Source organism: Tiliqua scincoides, chromosome 5, assembly GCF_035046505.1.
Source record: "Tiliqua scincoides isolate rTilSci1 chromosome 5, rTilSci1.hap2, whole genome shotgun sequence".
In the NCBI taxonomy this organism is placed as follows: Eukaryota; Metazoa; Chordata; class Lepidosauria; order Squamata; family Scincidae; genus Tiliqua; species Tiliqua scincoides.
The window spans coordinates 40078203-40100231 of NC_089825.1; the positions used below are offsets into that span (position 1 = coordinate 40078203).

The following is a 22029-nucleotide window of genomic DNA, read 5'->3' on the forward strand; positions in this document are numbered from 1 at the left end:
TTTATTGTGGATATTCATATACAGTTGGACCTCGGTATCTGCGGGGTCTGTTCCCAGACTCCCTGTGGATAAGCAAATCTGCTGGTCTGGTCCATAGGACCACCAGACGTGACTGGAGATGTTCCTTGTCATGCCTGTTCTACATGCCTCAGAAAGGCTGCTTGAGGTGCCAGAAAGGCAATTCTGGTTTTGATGAAAACCAGGAGCAATTGCGTTCCTGTCTCTTCTGCCACCAAGGAACGCAAATGCAGCCTCCTGATCCAGAAGTAATTGTGGTGATGTCATTATGTCACTGCAATTACTTCCAGCATGGGGCCACCCACTTTTTTGTTTTTCAAAAAAGTTTGTTTTTGTTTTGTGCTTTGTTTTGTTTTTCAATCCGAAAAAGCAGCCACCAGTTTCTTTCACTTTGAAAAAAAGCTGGTGGCCGGTCTTTCACTCTTTTCACAAGTGGCCAGAAGTGCCTTTCGGTGTCTTAGGTACACTAGTGACTGAATCTGCAGATAATTAGGACCCACTGTATCTTAATTTGTAGATTTTTTTCCTGGCTCAAAGGGATTAAACTGAAGAATATCAGCAATGTGAAATGCCTTATGCTCTGGAATAAAATACAGGTCTAGCCTATTTATACCTGGATTTTTTTATACACGGATTTTACTCGACACGAATGGCCACTGCAAATGAGAAGGAATGTGCTGATCCCTGGAGAAGGGGAAAAATGCATCCCTTTAAAATCAGTTTAAAAAACTGAACAGTCCTTTAACAATAGCCTCCTTAAAGAGAGAGGGGGGGCAGCTGGCTGACAATCCATCAAATCTTCTCTCTCCAGGTGACCCCCTCCCTTCCCCCTGAGCACTTGAAAGAAAGATACTTTGCATTGGTGAAGGGAGGGGTCAGAGTGAAGCCTGTCTAAGCACTTAGAGAGAGACTATCTTAATGACTCTATCTTAACATCACAAAGGTCAGCAAGGCTGTTTTTAAATCACTGAAGCAAAGATACTTTGTTTTTTAAATTGATTTGCTGTAGTGCATTTTCTACCATCCACTTGAGTGCTTGGAATGGAACCCATGTGAATAATGAGGCTCAACCTGTAACTTTAAACCAGTGTTGTCTGTTAGCATTAGTAGAACAGATCAATCGAGAATAATTTTTGTCCCAATCCAGTATTGGTCATTTGTGCCCAGCAGGAGGTTTCTGTGCCTGGGATATTTTCTTTATTGAGCCTTGAATATCTTTCATGAAAAAAAAAAAAAATAGTGATTTTATATATGTTTGTGTTTTTAGATTATTTCTAAAGCAAAAGTGTGTGGAATTACGAGTGAATCTGAAACGGTTAAAAGACTTCGTTTGGCTGTGGAAGATAAAGACTTTACTTTTAAGGCAGGACAATGGTAAGGCTTGTGGGTTTTTCTTTGGTTTTTGAGTTATAACACAGAGGGAAACTTATCAGCATAAGCCTAAGGGGATGATAAACGCATGTAAATAAATCCAGGCAATACGTGTTTATGATATTCACAGTAGCATGAAGATTTTTCTGTGGTCAGCTTTATCTGAAACAGTTTGTAAAAGTGATTTAAGAATTGTTCCAAATTTTTGTTTCTTATACAAGGCAATGACCCTGTTCAACAAATAAAATAAGCCTTAATTATGAAGTTTTTGGACTTCCCTCACTTGTAGCTCTGTCCTCTGTTTTTCCTGAGGCTATATACAACAACAGTATTTATATACTGCTTTTCAACAAAAAGTTCACAAAGCGGTTTACAGAGAAAATCAGATATCTAATGGCTCCGTGTCCCAAAAGGGCTCACAATCTAAAAAGATGCAACACCAGCAGACAGCCACTATAAAAGACACTGCTGGGGTGAGGTGGGCCAGTTACTCTCCCCCTGCTAAATAAAAGAGGAGCACCCACTTGAAAAAGTGCCTCTTAACCAGTTAGCAGGGGTGAAAGAAAGCAATTCCACATATAAATCTCCTGGTATCAGCCTAATCCTAACCAGCTTTCCAGGTGAGGCCATGCCAACAGGCTGCATGCAACATTCTGCAGGTGGGGGGGGCAGTCATGAAGACCTCCTTGGGCTGCATTATGGTTGCATAGGTGTTGGAAAGTTGGTTAGGTTTGGCTGAATAGTGATTTTTGTGACAGATATCAATTATTTTAATTAAAATGTCATTATTACAAAAGGATAAATTGATGTCCTGGATCCACTGAATTGTGTGACCCATCCCTTTACATGTTGCGTGGAAAGCTTCTTTTACCACTTAAATGCTTTCAAAAACAGTTTGTGATGTAATGGGCAGGTGAGAATCTTCCATTCCCAAACAAAAAAAGTCAAACTTCATGCCAAAAATAGCACTTTGGGTTCTAAAATTTAGTTCTGCATGCAGACAGAGTCTCCCATTCACAGAAAGCCAGTTTCTCACCTTGAGCATGATGCAGAAAACTGAAACTAAAACCCAGAGTGATGATCTTCTTTGAGCAGACATGCTATAGAATATATCTACCCCAGCACTGAGTTGAACTCAGCCCTTTGCAGGACAGTGCTAATAATGATTTTCTTTCTGCCCATAGTTCCTTGAATCCAACCTATTACCTTATTTTACTTACCTGTTAGAATTCATATCTTTGGAGGATATTTTTGGCATCCATGAGATTTAGTTCCAAATTCAAGTGTCATCATATAGGCTGAATTGAAATCTGGGCAGATCTGTCTGGATGCTTGCTTTCTTTTTTCATTTTTCTTTGCTGTCTATTGTCGGTCCAGCTGGCAAACAGGTTTTGTCGAAACCAAAGTTTATCTGTTTGGATGTGAATAGCACAAGCTACCAGTTCACTGTTAATTTTACAGTCTTTTACATTTAGAACAAGAAAGCAAGATGTTGATTGCAATAATTCATGTTTGTAGAGCAATTTGCAGCAGTGTTTTGCAAGTGTGCACAGATGCATACTAAATTTGTGCTTGCTGGTTCTTGGAAAAACATTTACCCTTCAAAAATGTTTTAGTAATTATCATACTGAAAACGGGATTCTTTAATTATAATTACTCTTTTCATTATCTTCCTTTTTAAAGTATTCTAATTCTGTTTGGCATGACAAACTTTCTACCACTGCAACTTGTAAGTGTGATTGTGTTCTAATGAGTAGTACTAAGAACTAGGCCATAAGAGAACAAGGTTAATAGACCTACTTTTGTAGTGAAGTAAGCAGGGTTTGCCTTCCTAATGCAAACATGCAAAATTATTTTCTTTTGGATTCGACAATGTCCAAGTCATGTTTTATTCTTTTTTCTCTGAATCTACTTGATCTTGTTCAATTGCAGAATTTCTCCCGTTCCAGATGCTGCAGCTTGGCAGAATCTGCTAGCAGTATTGATTAGGTGGTTGCATGTTGAAATCTCTCCTAAACATGGAACTCCAATGCAAGATGAATATTTTTTTTAATCTCCTTGCCTGTTCTCTGACCTTGTTGCAGAATTTACTTCAGTTTCTCTGTTGTTTTGCCGTTTCTGCCATTTGTCTATTTAAAGCTATTTCTGCCCAGCATTGCATATACGCAACAGGGATCAAATGTGTACCCCTGTGGGCTGGGCAGAAATGATTTAAAGAAGCATAATAAATGAGGACATTGCATTTTGATAAATAGTAAACATTATTTGTGATAATGTTATCTTGTTTCCAAGCAGCTCAAGGCAGAATTTTTAGTTTTCTTCTCCGTGTTCTATCCTCACCACAACTTTGTGAAGCTGGTTAGGCTGAGAAGGGAGTGGCTGGCTCAAAGTCACGCAGTGAACTTAATTGAAGCTTGAACCCTTCTCCTTAATTCTTTGACAATCCAGAGTATAAAATTTGTAATAAAGAACCGGAAAGAATGGACAAAAGAAAGCAGAGCAGACAAAATCATGCAGGGCGGGGGAGGGGGAGACTTCCTGATATCCAAGATATCTACTAGTGCACTAGATAACTGTTACCACTGGTAACAGTGGGGGTGTTAATAGGAGGTGATGTCTGGTGGTATGCAACAGACCCCTGGACCCCTGCCGCCCGGTGACATGACAAATATCAGCCGGAGGCTTGGCTTGGTAGGCAGAGCTCCAAAGCATGCTTTCCATGTGCTCAAAAAGTCCTTCCGTCTACCCTGAGCCTCTTACTGGTGTTTGTCTCATGGCATCTGGTCTCCCAACCCAGAAGAAACTGGTGATGTCAACATTACTAGTTACTTCTGGTGGTACTTCCAATATGTGGACCATGCGAAGTGGCACGGCAGGGGACAAATGTCTGCACTAGATTAAGGCTGCAGTTCTTTCCACAATTGGAGAGCCAGTCCTGTTGAAATAAGTTTACTTAACTGTTTAAGTGAACGTGGATAGAAATTGTGCTGTTCAGGCAATGTAGTCTGCATTTCACCCAGTGTGAGAGGGTCTCTCCCCCCCAGCTGTTCTAGTAATGGAATCATCCTGACATATAAAATGAAAGTTTCCTTTTAACCTCCATATTCAGATTATATTGCAGTAATTCTTTGTGTAAGTAAAGGAGGGAGTCAAACTTTATTCAAGGAAATGGGAACTGTGACTTTGTGAGCTATTGAATTGCCAGAAACATTTGCCCTAGGTGCAGCAGTGCACCCAGAAATAGGGTCATGTGCATGAATCCTGCTGTAAAGGGTTTACAGCAGGCTTCACAGGGAGGGGAAAAGCCTATTGGAACATTCAAAAGCCCTGTGGAATCAGCCAAAGACCCCACTAGGCCAGCATCCCATTTTCCACAGTAGCCCATCACCAGTTGCCTCTGGGTGGTCCATAAGTAAAAGTTAGACATATTCCTCTGCCCACCCACCCCCAACAATCAGGTAATATATGTGTGGAAGACATTGGAAGGAACATATTTTTTATGCTGCGTTGGCGGAGTTTCAGCATATATTACTGATCTTTCCCCTCCCCTCCTAATCAGGTTTCTGTTCATCTTGTGTTGATAGCCTCTTCTATATAGCACGTTTGTTACACTTCATTATGAATAAATGCATATAAACGATATTTATATGCATGTGATTATATACAATATCTTTGGCTTCCTGTATGGAATATATTATAAGCTGTTGCTGGTGCCTGTAATTAGTGAACGGTTTTCTGAATATGCTTTAGTGGGTCTGGGCATCTTTTAGATAGGAGGAAAATTGCCTTAGCTTGATGTTGTTTCGTGGTCGGCTGTTCTGCTTAGTATTGTACTAAGACTGAGTGGATTCTCCTGCCTCTGCTCCTCATTGTGAGCATGCAGACATAAGGGTCAGATCTTTTAAACATGATTCTGCTTGTCTGGAGCATCTGCATGAGTAGGTACTTTTCTCAATGAGAAAAGGTGTTAATCTCAATGAGACTGTCAACACGTTTAAATAGTCTTTGCTTTTCCCTTGCTAATTGCAAGGCTGCTCAACATTTCAAAACTATGATTCCATAATGAATAATATTGTGCGCTCTTTAGGTTTATGGATTATTTGAGTTTGTTTTTTACTGTGTAGTGCTCAAATTTATCACACACGGATCCAAACACCTGGATGCTTTCTTAGTAGCAAAACTATTGATGATCCTAAACTCTTAAGATTTCATTCCCGCTGTTTCTGAATTCCCCAGCTCCATGCTAATAGAACTGCAGCCAGAATAGAACCATGTACAAAAAAGAGAGAGATGGTTGGATTGTCATTGAATTCCTGAGGTTTGCAGATACAGGTGTGCGCCACTTAACAACTGTTTGCTTAATGATGGACCACATATATGACAGTGGTCAAAGCACAATAAAGATGCTCTTAATGAGGCAATCACATCTCTCATAGCCTTCAGCGCAGTGTCTGTTTAAACAACAGAGAGCTTCTTAATGCAAAGAAGAGGCAATCTATCTCCAGTAGCCTGTGCAGCCAGCTAGTGTCTGGTAGGGAATGTCTGTTTTTACAACAAAGGCAATAGATTGAACTGAATGTTCACTTAATGACCTAATCACATAACAGCAGGGATCGGAGAACATATCCCTGTCACTAAGTGGTGCACACCTGTATCTGGAACTTGCAAAAACCCAATCCCAAACTGGCAAATGAACTTATGGAAGGCTGTGTGTGAGGGTACGGTGTATTAAAAACACAGAGAGAGAGAATTAAAAAAATATGACAAGATTGGAAACAGTGGTACACCTTGGCTAGAGCAGGCCACAGGAATAATCTTGCAGGATCTGAATCAAAGGCCTAGTCAGGGCCAGGGTGGAGTTGAGTACCAGATAATTAGCCTATGAGCATGGCAGGGTATGGATTCACTGCTGTGGCATGTTGCTCAGACCACTTGTATAAGACTTGGGAAGGACATCAGGAGCACTCAGCAATTCACACCCACACTGGAAAAGCTGAATGTGCCCCGCCCAGCATGCCCCCCAGAGGGTACCATTTCTTCAGGATATTCTGCTGAAGGGCTGACTTGCAGAAGACCACCTGGGTGGTGCATGAGGTAAGGTGCTATAGGAGTCCCCCATTCTAGACATGTGGGGAAACACACACATAGTGGAACCCTACAATCACACAGAGAATGGACATGAAAAGAGAGAAGGAAAAGGTGGAGCTGGTATGATTGGAAACGGGGAGTGGGTATGGCGGCTGTTCCATACTGAAGACTTTCCAGACTGCCTAACAGCATATGATCCAGAGCATATTTACTCAGAGTAAGCCCCATGAAATCCAGTGGGACTTACTCCAAGAAGGTGTGCATTCCGCAGCATTTTGTTACTGGACCCCACTTGTGTCTGGCATTACTAGGTAATAATACTCTTGCATGTTCTGTGATGGTAGTTTAGGGGGTTGCGCTGTAATGGACACCATTGCATTTTCTTTTATTTCAGTTGGCTACTTGTTTTACTGGTGCTGATGCTCATGTGATTTCCTTTCAAAATTATGAGCTCAGTTTGTTTTGCTTGTTCATTTTGTGAAGCAGTGATGAGCCTTCACAATTTTCACACATGTTTGTAATTAGTAACTGTATGAGGGGAAGAAACCCCTTGAGATAGGTTTGTGAACTAGGTGGAGTTGTACAAGGTCAGAAACAGCCTCCTTGAACGCTTGCCCAGAAGAAGATCATGAGGTGTCTACAATGCATGAGGACATTTGCAAGAAAAGCAACTTTTTTTTTACTCTCAATATTTAATTTTGACAAATATACAAAATCAAAATGCAATGCAGCTTTGGAAGGTTCCAGGGATTAAGATGGTGGAGTGTGCATGTGGATCAGCATTTGGGAAAAGTGACATTCCAAGGCATTTGGCAGGACGAGCTGTGGCCAGGGTTGTAGCTTGTTAATGAGGCACTGGCTCTTGCTCAGAACCCAAGAAAGTGGAATACTCAATAAAGAGAGTGAGTCACATGTCAGAAGATGGGCTCCCGGCATAACTTGTCCCAGACTGAACTGTGCAGACATCCTTCCAGTGTGTTGAGCTGAAACCGTGGAACATGCAGAATGTTTTGCCACAAGAGGGTGCTATAATGCAGCTTGGGAGGAACTGTCATTTACTGTACCGTGTTTATAGTTTTGACTTAAAATTAACATGTAAATCAACCCTTCCCAACCTTGGGGTGACAAGGCGGAATGCAAGTTTTTATAAATAAATAAAATTGTTATGAACATGAGAGCCTGGGAAAAGAGAACGGTTAAAGCTTTCCCCCCTAGATATTGCTTGAAAAAAAACTCAAGCAACATTGATGACAGTGAGAAATTGGCTTTTAAAAACTAGCTTGTAGCCTCCGTGATCCAACAAGGGTGACCAGCCTATGGAAAGTGTGTTCTGCACTAGATTCCTTGTTAAATGAAGTCTCATGTGCAATAGTGTGTTTCAGGGGGTGAAACAAATGTCACGTTGTGCTATAGGTTTGCCCGTACATACATCTCCTTTGAGGGTCTGTGGTGAGCTGAAAGGTGAGATATGACTGTACAGGTAGGACCTTGTCTTCCGTGGATCTTTAATCTGCGGCTTTGACTCCACGCAGGTCCCCTGACCTGCATTGAGGCCCAATCTGTATTATACAAATGCGACCAGAGCTCTGCCTTCTAAGGTCTTCTGTGGGCCCTAAAACGTGATTTCCAGTTTTCCCCGAAAAATCCAGAAGGCCCCAGAAGTGATTTAAGGTGTGTTAGAACACCCCCTGGACACAACCGTAGCATAGCTCCTGTCACATTGGGAGGGTTGGGTGCCCTGACCCATGGATTGTTTATCCACGGGTGTTGGCATCTGTGAGAGTTCTAGGAATGGAATGCATGTGGATGCCGAGGCACCTCCTGTAATTTGTACTGGATCGGCTTTGCATGTTCATCCTCTAGAGCAGCCATTTTCAATCACTGTGCACAATGGTGTGCAAATGGTCTGCAGGTGTGAGTGTTTGGGGGAGGGTCATTTATTAGTAGGGCCACTGGGGGATGTGAGCCCCCCACCAACAGCATGGTGGGCCTTGTCAGTTGTCAAAAAATTGATGGTGTGCCTTGACAATTTTAGTACCTTGTCAGTGTGCAGTGAGATGAAAAAGGTTGAAAATCACTGCTCTAAAGGCTCTGTTTTGTGGAGTGAATGTAGGAGGTTGACATCAAGAGCTGCTTCCTTCCTGTGTGGCTGTGCTTGCTGCTGATGCCAGGTTACAGGGGCCCCTGGACCAAAGCCTTGCACTTGCAAATCCTTTCACCCTCTGCCTGCCCCCAGTGGCTCATTGGGTGCTTCTATTGTCACTGGTATTGGGGATTCAGGGTTGGATCGACCAGGTGGACCCTCTTGTGGGCATGGATCCTTGGCTAACACTCAGCCTTGCTGATGCCTGGCGCCACGCCTGGTTATGCTGGTATAATATGCAGGACACCATTGTTCTCCTAGGAGGGGCCAAAATTCTAGATAAAAGATTGTTGTGATCTGCTTGTAACAGCTTTGTCACCACCTCCAAGTGCTGAATATCTGCTATAAATGCTATACTGTACTGAACGGTGTTACTGTATTATTCTTGCCATGGCCAATGTTAGTGCAATGAATATACTTATGTACTGGACAAGGCTCTGACAGATAACATGCAAGATGCATTCAAATCTAGGTGTAAGAAAGGAAACCCACTTATAAAATTGAATTGCTGTCATTCTGGAATTCATGCTATTTGTTGTAGGCTATAAATGGTGGATAGAAAATGAATCTGTTTTAAAAGATACTTAACTGAACACTTTAAATACAAATCTGTTGTCTTTTAGGGTAGACTTCTTTATACCTGGAGTTGCGGTAGTTGGTGGATTCTCAATATGTTCAAGTCCTGGTCTGATGGAACAAGAGGGAGTATTGGAATTAGCAGTAAAATGCACCACTCACCCTCCCGCTCACTGGGTTCACACGCAGGTATGTGATCCTTCTGTGGTGTCCAGACCAACATTTATGTAGTTTTCCATTTCAGTCTTGCAGAAAATACCTTAGCCTGTTTCTTTTACAAAGGTGTGTGTTCTTCCTGGAACTGCAGGCTTTTCCTTAAATGTTTTGTGTTTTCTTAAACTCTAATTTTGTGAAATTGCTCACATGTACACATGTCCCATTTCCTCATCCTGTCCATGCATTTCGTCCACTTTGCTGAAAAAAATCAAGGAGAGAGAGATGGGAACCTTGACAGAGGGTTGGAAAATGGCCACGTTTACCTTTTGCAAAAAAAAAATCAAAAACAAACAAATTGGCAGGTGATATGTAACAGATTGCACACATGACAGGTGTGCTGTGGTGTGTGTGGTTTGGGTTTTTTTTAAGCATCAAAAATGTTAAAATACATAGCTATTAAGCCAGTCCAGATAATACAGTCTGACTGGCCTTGCTTCCATGCAATTAGGGACATGAGCAGGTATTTTCTGCCTACCAACTAATCCTGTATGTGGGGGAGGGGGTGTCCAAACCACCCTTCCATGTGTGATATAGTTAAATTGACCCCATTCATGCTGGAGTGGCACTAGTCAGACAATATTTGCCCCTCTGAATTGCCCCTCTGATATTAAAGACAGAAGGCTGAGACAGTGGCCCGGAGAAAGGGCAACAGACTTCTGATCAGGCCAGTCATGAAGAGTTGTGTATCTTTTTAATTGAAGTAAAACATTTTGCATGAAAATATTAGAGAGTGGTTCACTAACAGTGACCTATCCAGAAGACTGTGTCCCCCTTCTGACATGAATATTAGCAGCCGAGCATGCAAAAAAAAAAAAATGATGTAATGGTCTGGGAACACACTTCTGCTAGCTGACATGAATCCCTCAAAGTACAGCATTGTCACTTTTGGGTGCACTTACCATGCTCTTGAAGTTGAGAGAAATATGCCCCTTCTTGCTGATGTTATATTTGTTGACTAGCAGTTCAGTGTAAAATCAATGCGACTGTACCACTTGAGCAGAAAGAATCCCCAAAGTGATCCTAATCCATCTGTTACCATGTGACCGTAAAAAGTGCTCCCACTGCCGTTAAATAGGTTAGTTTCATGCATCATTGGAATTTCAATAAAATAACTCATTTTGAAAGACCTTCTGGAAAAGCACTGGAATCAGTGCTACTGGACCACACATGCTAATAAGAGGACCTGTGGAGATATCCTATTGATTCCTTCTTCCTCATTAGGGACCTCTGTAAACCTAACCTCATAATTATCTGCCTCTGAGGCATCTCCTAGGAGTTTTCCTTCCTTCCTTTCCCTGCTTTAAATTTTTTTTAATTAAATTCATAGTATCACAGAGCTGAAAACAGTTAAAAGCATTAGCGAAGTCTGGGGAGAGCATGTGAAGACATCAGGATTAATTGTGATCGAAGGCTACTGATTACCATAAAGTTCTTATATCTGTGTTGGGTCAGCTTGTAGTTTTCAGACTGCTCACATGTAGGCCTAAAACACTTTGCGCTGAAGAAAGCACAAATTATATCTTTTAACAAAAGTGGGTAAGAATTTTAGAGGTAGGAATTTCTGTACCATATTGATGCTGGAGTATGTTTTCCTTTTTTTTTAAAGTTGTGTAAAAGAATGGGTTGTCAGATCTAAATGTCTATTGTCTTGCATCTCTTAGTAGCAGTAAGGCTGGTATATTGAGTGTTTCATTATGCTTTTTTATTTTAAACTTTGGCTATTTTAATAGAAAATAAGTATCCAAATATTTTAAATATATACTAGCTACTGTGAGTATAAAAGGAGCAATAGAAGTGGTTTTAGAGACCACAAAAACAGGGAAATAAATTGTATATAAGGTTCAAGTAAAAAATAGGGAGGATTCAGAAATTTTGTATGACTCATAGGCCCCTATCTTTATAGAAATAACACAGGCCTACAAAATTGGGGATCAGAAAAGCTTTTCCCAAACTTTATGGTGGTTTGATATGAATTTGGGGTTCTGATTCCAAAAATGGCATCCGTTTTGCCGTATCATGTCTAGTTTTGGAGACATGGCATAGCCTCTTTAGTGAATGGTTCAATCAGCTTCCTCATGAGGAAGCCATGGTGTAGGCTTCCTCATGAGGAAGCTGCTTGAACCAGTCACTAAAGAGGCTATACCATGTCTCCAAAACTAGATGTGATGGAGCAAAACGGATGCCATTTTTGGAATCAGAACCCCAAATATACCCAGGAATTAGTGTAATGTTTAAGGAAGCAAAATGTGTGTTCGCCTGTGTAATGGGAGCTACATGGACAGATGAGATTAAAAATTTATTTACTTTTTTATGAGTATTTAAAAGTGTTTGGTTTGAGCAGTGTTTTAATTCTGTATTTTATGTATGCCTGCATTGCACGTGTTTTGAACATATGGATGTACTATTGTATAATTTGCCAAAGAATAAAAAAATATTTTAAACCTAAAAAGCCAAGACTCAGAAAGAGGTATTGAGCATTCGGTTTATTGTTCCTAGTGGTATTGTATAGGCTGATTAATAATTTTTTGTTTGCAAGTGGAATGTGTTTGACGTCACTCCTTCTCCAGTAGTGTATTTGCTGCTAATGTGTTCTTTTTTGGGGGGGGAGGGGGAGTGGGGTGAGCTTGGTCTCTAACATGTAGAGGGTTCAATTCATGGGACAAGTTTTTCCATCTTCCTTGTGCAGGTCCCCAACCCATCCTGTGTGCCTTTAAAAAGCTCTTCTGAGGCTCAGGGGACCCTCCAGAATTCATGGGATATAATGGAGGGGGCTACAGCTGGTGGAGGGGATCAGCAGAAATTGATTTGCCCTTTGCATGAGTGGAATTGTATGCTTTTCATGCTAGGCCTCTGTTGGATCTCAGCTTATTGTTTTGGGTTTTGATCCCAGCTTTCCTCCTTTTGGCAGACTGTTCAAACTTACCAGAATTTATTTTCCTTTTGCTTTTCTTCTGTTTAAGTTCCCCTTCCAGTAGGTAAATCACTTTAATGTTTTAAGCAATACATGTTCACAGTAATTTTTTCGTAAGAAAATTCTCTGTCTCTCTCTCTCTCTCTCTTTATATGTGTGTAGAATATACATACTTGCAGTCTTTGGGATGGTAGCTTAATTTAAAAAAAATTTAGTTGCCCAGTTTCTGACCTTATTCTAACAGTTCCTTTTCAAAACTCTCTGTAACTGGATCATTTCACATAATGCTCCTTTGGAGTCAGCAGCCACTTTAAACAAGTAACCCAAGTTGACCTGAACTAAATCAGTCCAGATTTTTCTCTGCATAATTTGATTTCTCTGGAAGGGGGTGGGGTGCACTTTCTGTCCCAGAAGCACTCCCGAGTCTCTCTGATTGGTAACGCCACCACCAGCAACCATGTACTTGAAACAGCTGCATGGCTCAGTCTGCTGATGCAAGTTAAACATTGAAGTGGACGCAGGTGGGGTTTTCTTTAGGAGAGCAGTGGGAAGGAGAATACCCTCTTTTAAAAATCCATTCCAACTGCATCATAACTCTTCCCACTACTTCACATTCCTGCTGGAGGGGCTCTTCTAAAAATATGGCTGTTCCATTCCAGGGGTCCTAGAATTCCTGACTTCCTCTCCCAAGTTCTTGAGGATATCATGCTTGCTTTGTTCCAAGTCTATATCATGAATCACTGGAAGAATGTGACCCCATCTTATCACTCAGAGCAATCAGCCAAATGACATTGTTAACTTTGAAGAGTTAGTGTGTTAGACCAACTTGAGTTTTTCATCCCTAGTGAAGTAAGAGCTACCAAAGATTTTGGACTGAAAGTCACAGAGCTCTGGCCTATGTGCCCTGCCTGCTTGCCTCCGAGCCAACAATCTTTTCTTTCTTCTCCACAGTGTGTTCTTGACTCGGAAGTGGCTTTGCGAGTGGGAGGCAACTTCTTCTTCGATCCTCAGCCTGCTGATCCCCCTGCCAACCTGGTGCTCATAGCAGGTGGGGTCGGAATCAACCCTTTGTTTTCTATACTGCTTCATGTTGCAGACCTTCACAGAATGCGAGAAAACAAAGGAACTGGGTACACAATGGGAACAGCAAAACTGTTCTACAGTGCAAAAAGCACACGCGAGCTACTGTTTAGGGTAAGTTGAATGAAACAAAGCATATTTCAAGCACTTGCTTTCAACTAGGACTTGTTAACTGTGAACTCTGAGTCACATAAGAAGAGTGAATAGAGGTACCAAACTTACACCTGGTTCATCTGTCTCGGTGTTGGCTATGCTAGGACTGGTGGTGGTTCTCCAGGGTTTCAGATATGGGCCTTTTCCAGCCTTTTCTGGAGGTGGTAGGGATTGAACTTGGGACCTTTTGCCTGTAAGATGTGTGTTCTACTGATGAACTGTGACCCCTTCCCAAGAAGTTACTGAGAGTACTTTAATTGGAAGCAGACATAATGAACCACTGTGCAACAAACATAGGGGGGAGGGAACATGAGCATTAAGTCTGCCTATTACTGAGGTAGCTGACCTCAGCCTCCATTATTTGATCTTTCCTTGGTAGATTCACCAGCTGTCAGTTAAGCCAGGCACCTCTGCAGCAGGGATCTGAAGGCCAACCAGATCAGGGTACTGTAGGGTAGCACTGCTGCAGCTCTGGTAGGTCCTCAAACCTTTGCTCCAGAGGCCATGGTGTGTGAAGAAGCTTCACAGATTAGGGGAGGTAGGTATCTGTTTCTCCCAGGGTATAGAAAGGAAGATTCTTCCAAGATTTCTCTCTTCCAGTTTTGCCAGATCTAAAGCCAGAGAAATCCATATACTTTTAAATTTCCCAATGCAATAGGAGAAAAGGCAGCTGCTGCCTTTGCTAACTATTCTTTTCCACAGTGGCAGCCAACTAGGCAAAACGATGGTTGGCCATTGCACAGAAATTGGTGTCGATGGGGAATTCCTGCTGTTATTGTCAGGCATCAGGATGTGGTGGAGAAAGAGGCAGAGGTGCTGCAGCCAGCACTGTGGAAGTGTGTGGGTGCAAGGATAGCTTCCCAAGTAAAGCACACCTTGGAGGCCCTCACCCAAGGCTGACCAACCCCTGATGAAGTGAGGGTTCACTGCTGCTGCTGTTCCCCATTATCACTGCCTGGTGAACCAGAATTGGCCAGCACCTTTCTTCAATATTATTTTATAGTTCCTAGATGTCATGTCCTCCAGTGCTTCTTCAGGGGCAGGGATTATTCATTAGTGCCAAGGAAAGAACAGGGAAACCTACTGCTGTTGTTGTCGTCTCTTTATCTCCTAGTAACCTTCCCCATGGATGCCCACCAGGGCAAGCTAATAAGGTGTCAGGCAGCAGATGGGCAAGAGTCCTTCTTCTCCACTTCTGTCATAGCTATAGATGGCAGTGTGAAGGAAGATAGGCTCTCATCTGCTTCCTGGTTCTTGGGCACCAGGAGGGAATAGGTGGACTCACAGGGGTTTCCAAGCTTGGTTGCCTTCCCACTGAGCTCTTGCTTTAGGGCCTGTCAAAAGCTGGAGCAGTTGCTGGCGTAGTTGTGGAGTAGACGAGCCCTGGCATGGGCTTCTGACATCAGCTACCTCTTCTTGTGTCATGCTGGGAAATTGAAAGTTCCAGAGCTTTCTCTGACTCTAGCCTCGGCAGTCCTACTTCCTTTTCCTTTCCCACAGTGCTGCCCTTGCTGTCACCAGTGCATGTACCTGTGTGTTTTCCCTTCCCATCTTCAGCTGACCCATATAAGGAGAACCAGGAAGGAGAGTAGACCAGATGTGAGTGACAGCCTCTAAGGTTTTCAAGGGGCTGCAGAGAACTGTAATCTAGACCTGAAAGCCTGCTTGAATTGTGGATATAGAAATCCTGCATATATATACATAGAAACAAAAATTCTTGTCCGTTTCTTAAATAAAAGGGTGTTTTTTTCAAAACAGAAGAGTTTGGGCTAAGTGTGTGCAGAACGCATCTGCTTTGATTTATTTGGCTGTGGCATGACCAAATATCCTTCGCATTCCAGAAACAAATCCTGGGGTTGACAAATGCATTTCCTGGAAAGATTGCATGTAGTTTCCATGTTACCCAGCAGAATTCACAGAGCAGCGAAAAACTTCAGCCCTACATCAAGGGTGGGTACTGTTGTGATGTATAGAAACACTGATTGCAGTTTTTGGATTTTGAGTTTTGACTTCAGTGAGAGATGAATCTGAATTTAGCCAGGTTTTCCTATATGTGAAGCCCAATCCTGAGCTTCCTGCAGTGCGGGAGTGTGGCTGTGCCGAAGATGGCTGCTGTGGCATCCTGAACGTGCTGTGCAGCCGCCACTGACACGTCAGAGGAAGGGGACATTCGTCCTCTTCCCCTGGGTAACGAAAGTAGCCCCACAGTGGGGCTACTCAACTCTGCTCTTTAGCCGGCACAGAGGGAAGATGCCTTGTGCCAGACCATGAGACCTGACATGGGACTCTGGATCCAGCAGAGTGGAGCTCCACCAGTCCCATCTGCCTCCCATCCTGTTCCCTCCCCATCATGCCTCCTCTCCACCTTCCCCCACCTGCCCCAATTGTATGCTTTTCATGCTAGGCCTCAGTTGGATCTCAGCTTATCGTTTTGGGTTTTGATCCCAGCTTTCCTCCTTTTGGCAGACTGTTCAAACTTACTAGAATTTATTTTGCTTTTGCTTTTCTTCTGTTTAAGTTCCCCTTCCAGTAGGTAAATCACTTTAGTGTTTTAAGCAATACATGTTCACAGTAATTTTTTCGTAAGAAAATTATCTCTCTTTCTTTATATGTGTGTAGAATATATGTATATACTTGCAGTCTTTGGGATGGTAGCTTAATTTTAAAAAAAATTTAAATTTTGGGGGCCTCCAGAACGGGCTCACGCTGAGGTAGCGCCCACACTGGCCCCACACTGATAGTTGCAGTCATGCCTTACGGCACATTTGTGACAGTGCGCACGGGCGGTGAGCTGGTGTGCATTCATCTGGATCAGATTTGAGACAATCACTGGATTCCCCTTGTTAATTCTTGAAGTGAGGGCATGATATGCAGGAAAAATCTTATTTCTAATATATTGAGCAGCTTCTTTGTTAAAACCAATATTTTTGCTTGCTGCCAATACTAATTTAGAATTTTGTTTCTCTTTTCCAACTATTCCCCCCCCCCCAATCTTCTTTATTTTCCTTGGCATGCACTAGCGTAAGGGTAGACACAAACTTTTTTCACCTTCTGTTATGCCACAGCTAAAAAGTTTTGATCTCTTTCTGGGACACTTCAGACTTTCTTTTTTTTTAAGCGTATTAGTGTTAAGAACTAGCCTTTGGCTAAAACCGTAAATTTAATAAGGACTGCAATGAAATCCTTGCAAGTTTCCCATGCAGCTGAAATAGTTATTGAAACAGTAGGTTTCCATTCCCCCTTTTTTGATAGCTAAGAGCCCGATCCTGTAGTCTGCGCTGCGCCTCCGCAGTCATAAGGCACGTTTGCAGGGCTTACTGCTGGGCTCCTGCCAGAGCTGACTCAGCTCCGACCAGTGCTGAGCCAGCGCACGGCGGGCACCCAAGTTCTGCGGCTTGGCGGTCTCTGTGACCACTGGGCTGCAGAACAGGAAATGGGGGTGTGGTTGGGGGCGTGGGGGAGATGTTCTGGTGTGGGGGAGGCATGTTGGGGGTGGGGGAGAGGCAGATCTGTGAGGCCGAGCTCCGCAGGATTCAGGGTGCTCGGGCAGGGCTGCTTGCCCTGCACAAGTGCCTTTACTTTAGCGGTGACCAAACAGTCGCCTCTGAAGTGAGTTAGCCCCATTGCAGGGTTGCTTCCCTTACTCGGGGGAAGGGGACGAATGTCCTCTTCTCCTGAGAAGCCTCCCGCAGTAGCGCGGGAGGCGCTGGTCCCGCAGCTCCGGGCAGCTCAGGATTAGGCTATAAGTGAGTTTATTAGAATGTTTATAAACTCTTCTTTCTTTCTTTTTTTTTTTTTAATCAGAAGGAAGAATATGTGGAAAAGATCTAGAAAAATGTATCTCCAAGGATACCTTGTGGTATGTCTGTGGTCCTCCTCCAATGATAGAATCCATCTCCAAGCTGTTGGAAAACCTTGGTGTGGCTCAAGGGAATGTTTTCTTTGAAAAGTGGTGGTAGTACATCCAACAACTCTTTGGCAGAAAATAAAAACCAAAGGAAAAGGAATATCTATACTGATGGATGCCAAGACTGTACAGAACAGGAACTCTTTTTCATTCTCAAAAATGAGCTTTTCCTATATGAAATTCTATAATTTATTCTAGATTTAAAAAAATAAACACAGTACATTTTGTAAATTGTGACAAACTTGAATGTGGGATGGAGCCAACTGTAAGTTTGGAAAGTACATAATATTTTGTTAACACTGAGTATTTTATTTAATATTTTTTTCATTTGTAAAAATCACGTTTAATTTCTGATTACATAGGATGCACAAAGAAGGAATTACGTGTTTTTTTCACAATATCCTCCATTGTTGAAGATGTAATGCTGCTTTGGATTTTAAAGTGGTTTGTCTTTTCAGCAGCGCAATCTGCACTGAAAAGAGCACGTGAATTTCTGACTGCATACACTGTTCTGTTCCACCCATGAATGTCTGTTCTTTGAATTCCATCCATTGTTTATAATACTACTTATCCAAGCAGTGACTTCTGAAAATTATGCCTTGATACCCAGAGTTCTGTTGCAAATAACTCAGGGGTGATTATTGAATGCTTCTACTGTGCCAAAGTTGTGCTGGTCACTGCAATCAAATGGAGGTACAACAAACCTCTGGATCTCTTGCATTCTGATCTAGGGTGTTGGGCTGCTTTCTTGTATCAAGTCTTTGAAAACATCTTGTATTTTTGGGGCCTAATAGTATTCAACTTTCCAGTGCCTATCCAGCCACAATGTAGCCCTAAGGTAAGGGAACAAAGGCATACCTCGTTGGCACAGCTGCATTAGTGCTGGAAAGTTGGGTAGGATTGAGCCCTAATTGCTGGAAGACTAAACGTTAGTCCTAAGCAATTTACTAGGAAGAAAATCTTACTGATTTCAGTTAGACTTGATTCCCAGTAACGTGTTTAGGACTGAGTGTTAGTCTTTTCCTCCCAGTTTGATAAACATAGGTAAGCACACTCAACTTTCCATAAACCACTAAAGGCCTGATCCTGAACAGTGTGCACCAGCTTAGTGCCAGTGTGCACTGTTGCATACGTGCCTTAAGGCATGTTTGCTAGTCCATATCACAGTGCCAGTGCTGTGTCCATGTTCTGCTGCCCAGTTGAAGCCTGCTCTGCCAGGCAGTGGAGAGGTGAGTGGGGGTGTGGGGAGAGGGTGGGAGGAGGTGGGGGAGGGCGGGAGAGAGGCGTGGCGGGGGAGAGAGCAGGATGGAAGTTGGGCGGGACAGGTGGAGCTTGGTTCCTCTGGTTCCTGAGCCCTATGTTGGGCTGTGTGGCCCTACCTGGAACTCTCCTGTTCTGTGCTGGCTCTACAGCTGCCGCAGAATCGAATAGCTCCATTGCAGCGCTGCTTCCCTTACCCAGGGGAAGTCCCCCTCCCCTGAGGAACCGCCACGGTCTGCCCAGTTGCTCATTGGATGCTTTGATAGCAGTTTTGCCGCTGTGGCAGCCACACTCTCCAAGCAGCTCAGAATTGGGCTGCCCATTTGGCTAACGTCTCCTTACAGTATTATGTACATCTGGAGCAAGGCAGCTAATTTAAAGTTCTCTGTGCTACAACAGATCCATGATGTAAACTGCCGAGAGGCTACCAAAAGCTGCTAGATAAACTTATACTGTTTTGGTGGTAAAATGTTCAAATATAAACCTAATTACCTTGATGATATTTCTTACTCTTTGGTCTAAAATGTCATTTAACTATCTTGCGTTTTCCTTTATAGTCAAAGAACTGAAGGTAAGAATTTTTAAGCATTGTCAAACAACTTACTAAGCTTTGGTAGAGAGGAGGAAGGAAACTTTATAACAAGACCAAAGAATTCTGGTTTTTTTTTGCTGTGTGATGCTCTGTCTTCCATTCTATTATAAAATTTGATGCCACAAAATGAGGGGATGAGCGGTAGCTTAGAGGCTTTAAAGGAGGGTAGACAGATTCAAGGAGAAGTCTATCAATGGGTATTAGTCATGATGGCTGTACCAAAACCTCCATTGTGTGCTCCACATCAGTTGCTGGGAAACTATCATTGGGCAGGGCTGTTGCCTTGATGTCCTGCTTGTGGACTTCCTGGAAGTATCTCAGCCATCATGGGGAATCCAGACCACATGGAGCTTTGATCTGAACTGGGAGGGTTCTTATGTTATTGCATTGGGTGATTAAAATAGCACTGAACTTGCTCTGTGGAGCTGATCCTAGCTGATACATATGAAACAGCATTATCTAATCACCCTGCCTTCCATGTATGTGTTAAAGACCTTGTGAGTACTGGCTTCTAAACTGACACTTATCCAGTTTCTTCTCCAGTGCACAAAATAAGTCAATCTGCTAACGGCTTGACTTTCAGCCTGATGTCACTCACTGTCAGAAAGAGCGGTTTTTGTTAATCACTTTCATGGTTCTAGCCAATTGGAACAGATAAATACTTGTTATAGTTGGATTAAAGGAGATGCTGACAAATGCTGACTACTCATCAAAGCTGTTACACAGGGCGATTGAGATGTGCACTGAGGGCACTCTTGTAGGTGCTGATTTTGGGGAGGGAACAGGCCCAATTGAAACACCTGCTGGATAAGTTTTGTACAACACCAGCTTCACAGCAGAATTGGGCACTTTTGCTAACCAAAACCTTTTGCCCCAAACAGAGGGAGTCTGTTTGCATTAGGTAGAATGCAAACCTTGCTGAAAGCCTGCTTAAATGTTAGAGAAGTGTGCCATTCGCCCTGATAATTTGCAGGTAACTCATAAAATGGAGGCACTGTATTATTCTGAATAGTGTGGAAGCACTGGTGCTCTCAAAAACTCATCAGCCAGAATGGGAACGTTAATGGAAATAGGAAAGCAAAGGTAATGAGGCAGATGTTCCAGTATCGTCAGGTTGATTTGGAATCTAGTAACAAGCACATCAGATGGAACTAATAGCCAGAGCCGTAATACCCTGCCCCAATGGCCAGGGCAGTGACATTACAACATCATAAGAAGAGCCCCACTGGATCAGGCCATAAGCCCATCTAGTCTAGCTTCCTGTGTCTCACAGTGGCCCAACAAGGACCTGCATCCTGGTGCTCCCTTGCATCTGGCATTCTGAGGTAGCCCACTTCTAAAATCAGGAGGTTATACATTGCACATCATGGCTTGTAACCTGTGATGAACTTTTCCTCCAGAAATCTGTCCAACCCCCTTTTAAAAGCATCTAGGCCAGATAGATGCTAGATAGATGATAGATAGATGCACTTGCTCCCAGTGTGGAAGGGATTGTCACTCCCGAATCGGCCTTTTCAGCCACATTAGACGCTGTTCCAGAACCACCATTCAGAGCACGATACCATAGTCTTTCGAGACTGAAGGTTGCCAACAACAAAGGCCAGATACCATAACCACATCCTGTGGCAAGGAGTTCCACAAACTTAACTACACGCTGTGTAAAGAAATATTTTCTTTTGTCTGTCCTATAACTCCCTACACTCCATTTTAGTGGATGTCCCCTGATTCTGGTGTTCTTTGAGAGGGAAAAGAGCATCTCTCTATCCACTCTATCCATCCCCTGCATATTGCATCATATGACATCACTTCCAGGTTCATCCTAAAGGAGGGAGTACTTGCTGTGGCAGCTCCACGCTGCGGTTCCTTCTCCTTTGAAGGGAAGCCTCCACAAGAGAATGAATGGAGGATATGAAGCCCCCAGGGCCTCGATAATTGGGGAGGAGCCTGAGGCACGATCATGTACCCCCCTTGGCTTAGCTCCTGGGGCAGGTGCCTTTCAGGCTCCATCCTAGTTACAACTCTGCTATCAGCTAACCAGCTAGAATCCAGTATACCACAATTCAAGAAAAAATGCTTTATCAAACACTTGGAATTCCCCCCCCCCCCCATAATTCAGGCTGATCAAACGATTTAGGTCGAATCAGTTTAAACACATGGTTCAATAACTTTCTCTAAGGAGATGCCTTTAGTGGATCATGTAATCAGCATGACATTAAAATCCACAATACACGAGTGGCAGAATTCTAAAGAAACCTTTACACTTTTGTTTTTAATTAAACAGTCTTCACATTTCTGTACTCCTTCCATTCTTGAACTGATGGCAGACTTAAGTAACAATATTTGCTTTCCACTGCAAGGCTAGGCAAGGAGAATTTATTCTGATAGCATTAACTCCCCTTGATTTAAAAGGAGTCAGTTTGTCATGTCAGTACCCCTATTTGAGGAGGAAAAATTGGTTGGTTCGGAGCAGAGCATGCAAGGAGTGGAGCTCTTGTCAACTTGCATAAATATTGAGGGTGCCTTTTTCTTTGAAATGCCAATTCCAATCTTTTTAAAGTCTCTGAGCCGGAGGGAATTAATCTTTCCGAAAAAGAAGATTATCTATGACAGAAGCAGTGTCAGGCCAAAAAAGAGCTATAAACCAATGTTCCATAACAGCTTTTTAACAAAACTATTTCCCCTTTGCCTATGATTTTGAACAGCTGAAAAAAGGA

The 22029-nt window shown here is 42.8% G+C and overlaps 1 protein-coding gene across 1 annotated transcript in view; it reads left to right on the forward strand.

Moving 5' to 3' along the window:
• The window catches only part of OXNAD1 (oxidoreductase NAD binding domain containing 1), a 32466-nt gene extending 14772 nt beyond the window's left edge, over window positions 1-17694 (forward strand). Inside the window, exons 4-8 of the mRNA XM_066628377.1 lie at window positions 1286-1392; window positions 9244-9385; window positions 13275-13517; window positions 15398-15506; window positions 17361-17694. Of these exons, the coding sequence (XP_066484474.1) occupies window positions 1286-1392; window positions 9244-9385; window positions 13275-13517; window positions 15398-15506; window positions 17361-17515 (756 nt within the window). The 3' untranslated portion in view covers window positions 17516-17694. The remainder of the gene's footprint in view (window positions 1-1285; window positions 1393-9243; window positions 9386-13274; window positions 13518-15397; window positions 15507-17360) is intronic.
• Window positions 17695-22029: the final 4335 nt, after the last annotated feature.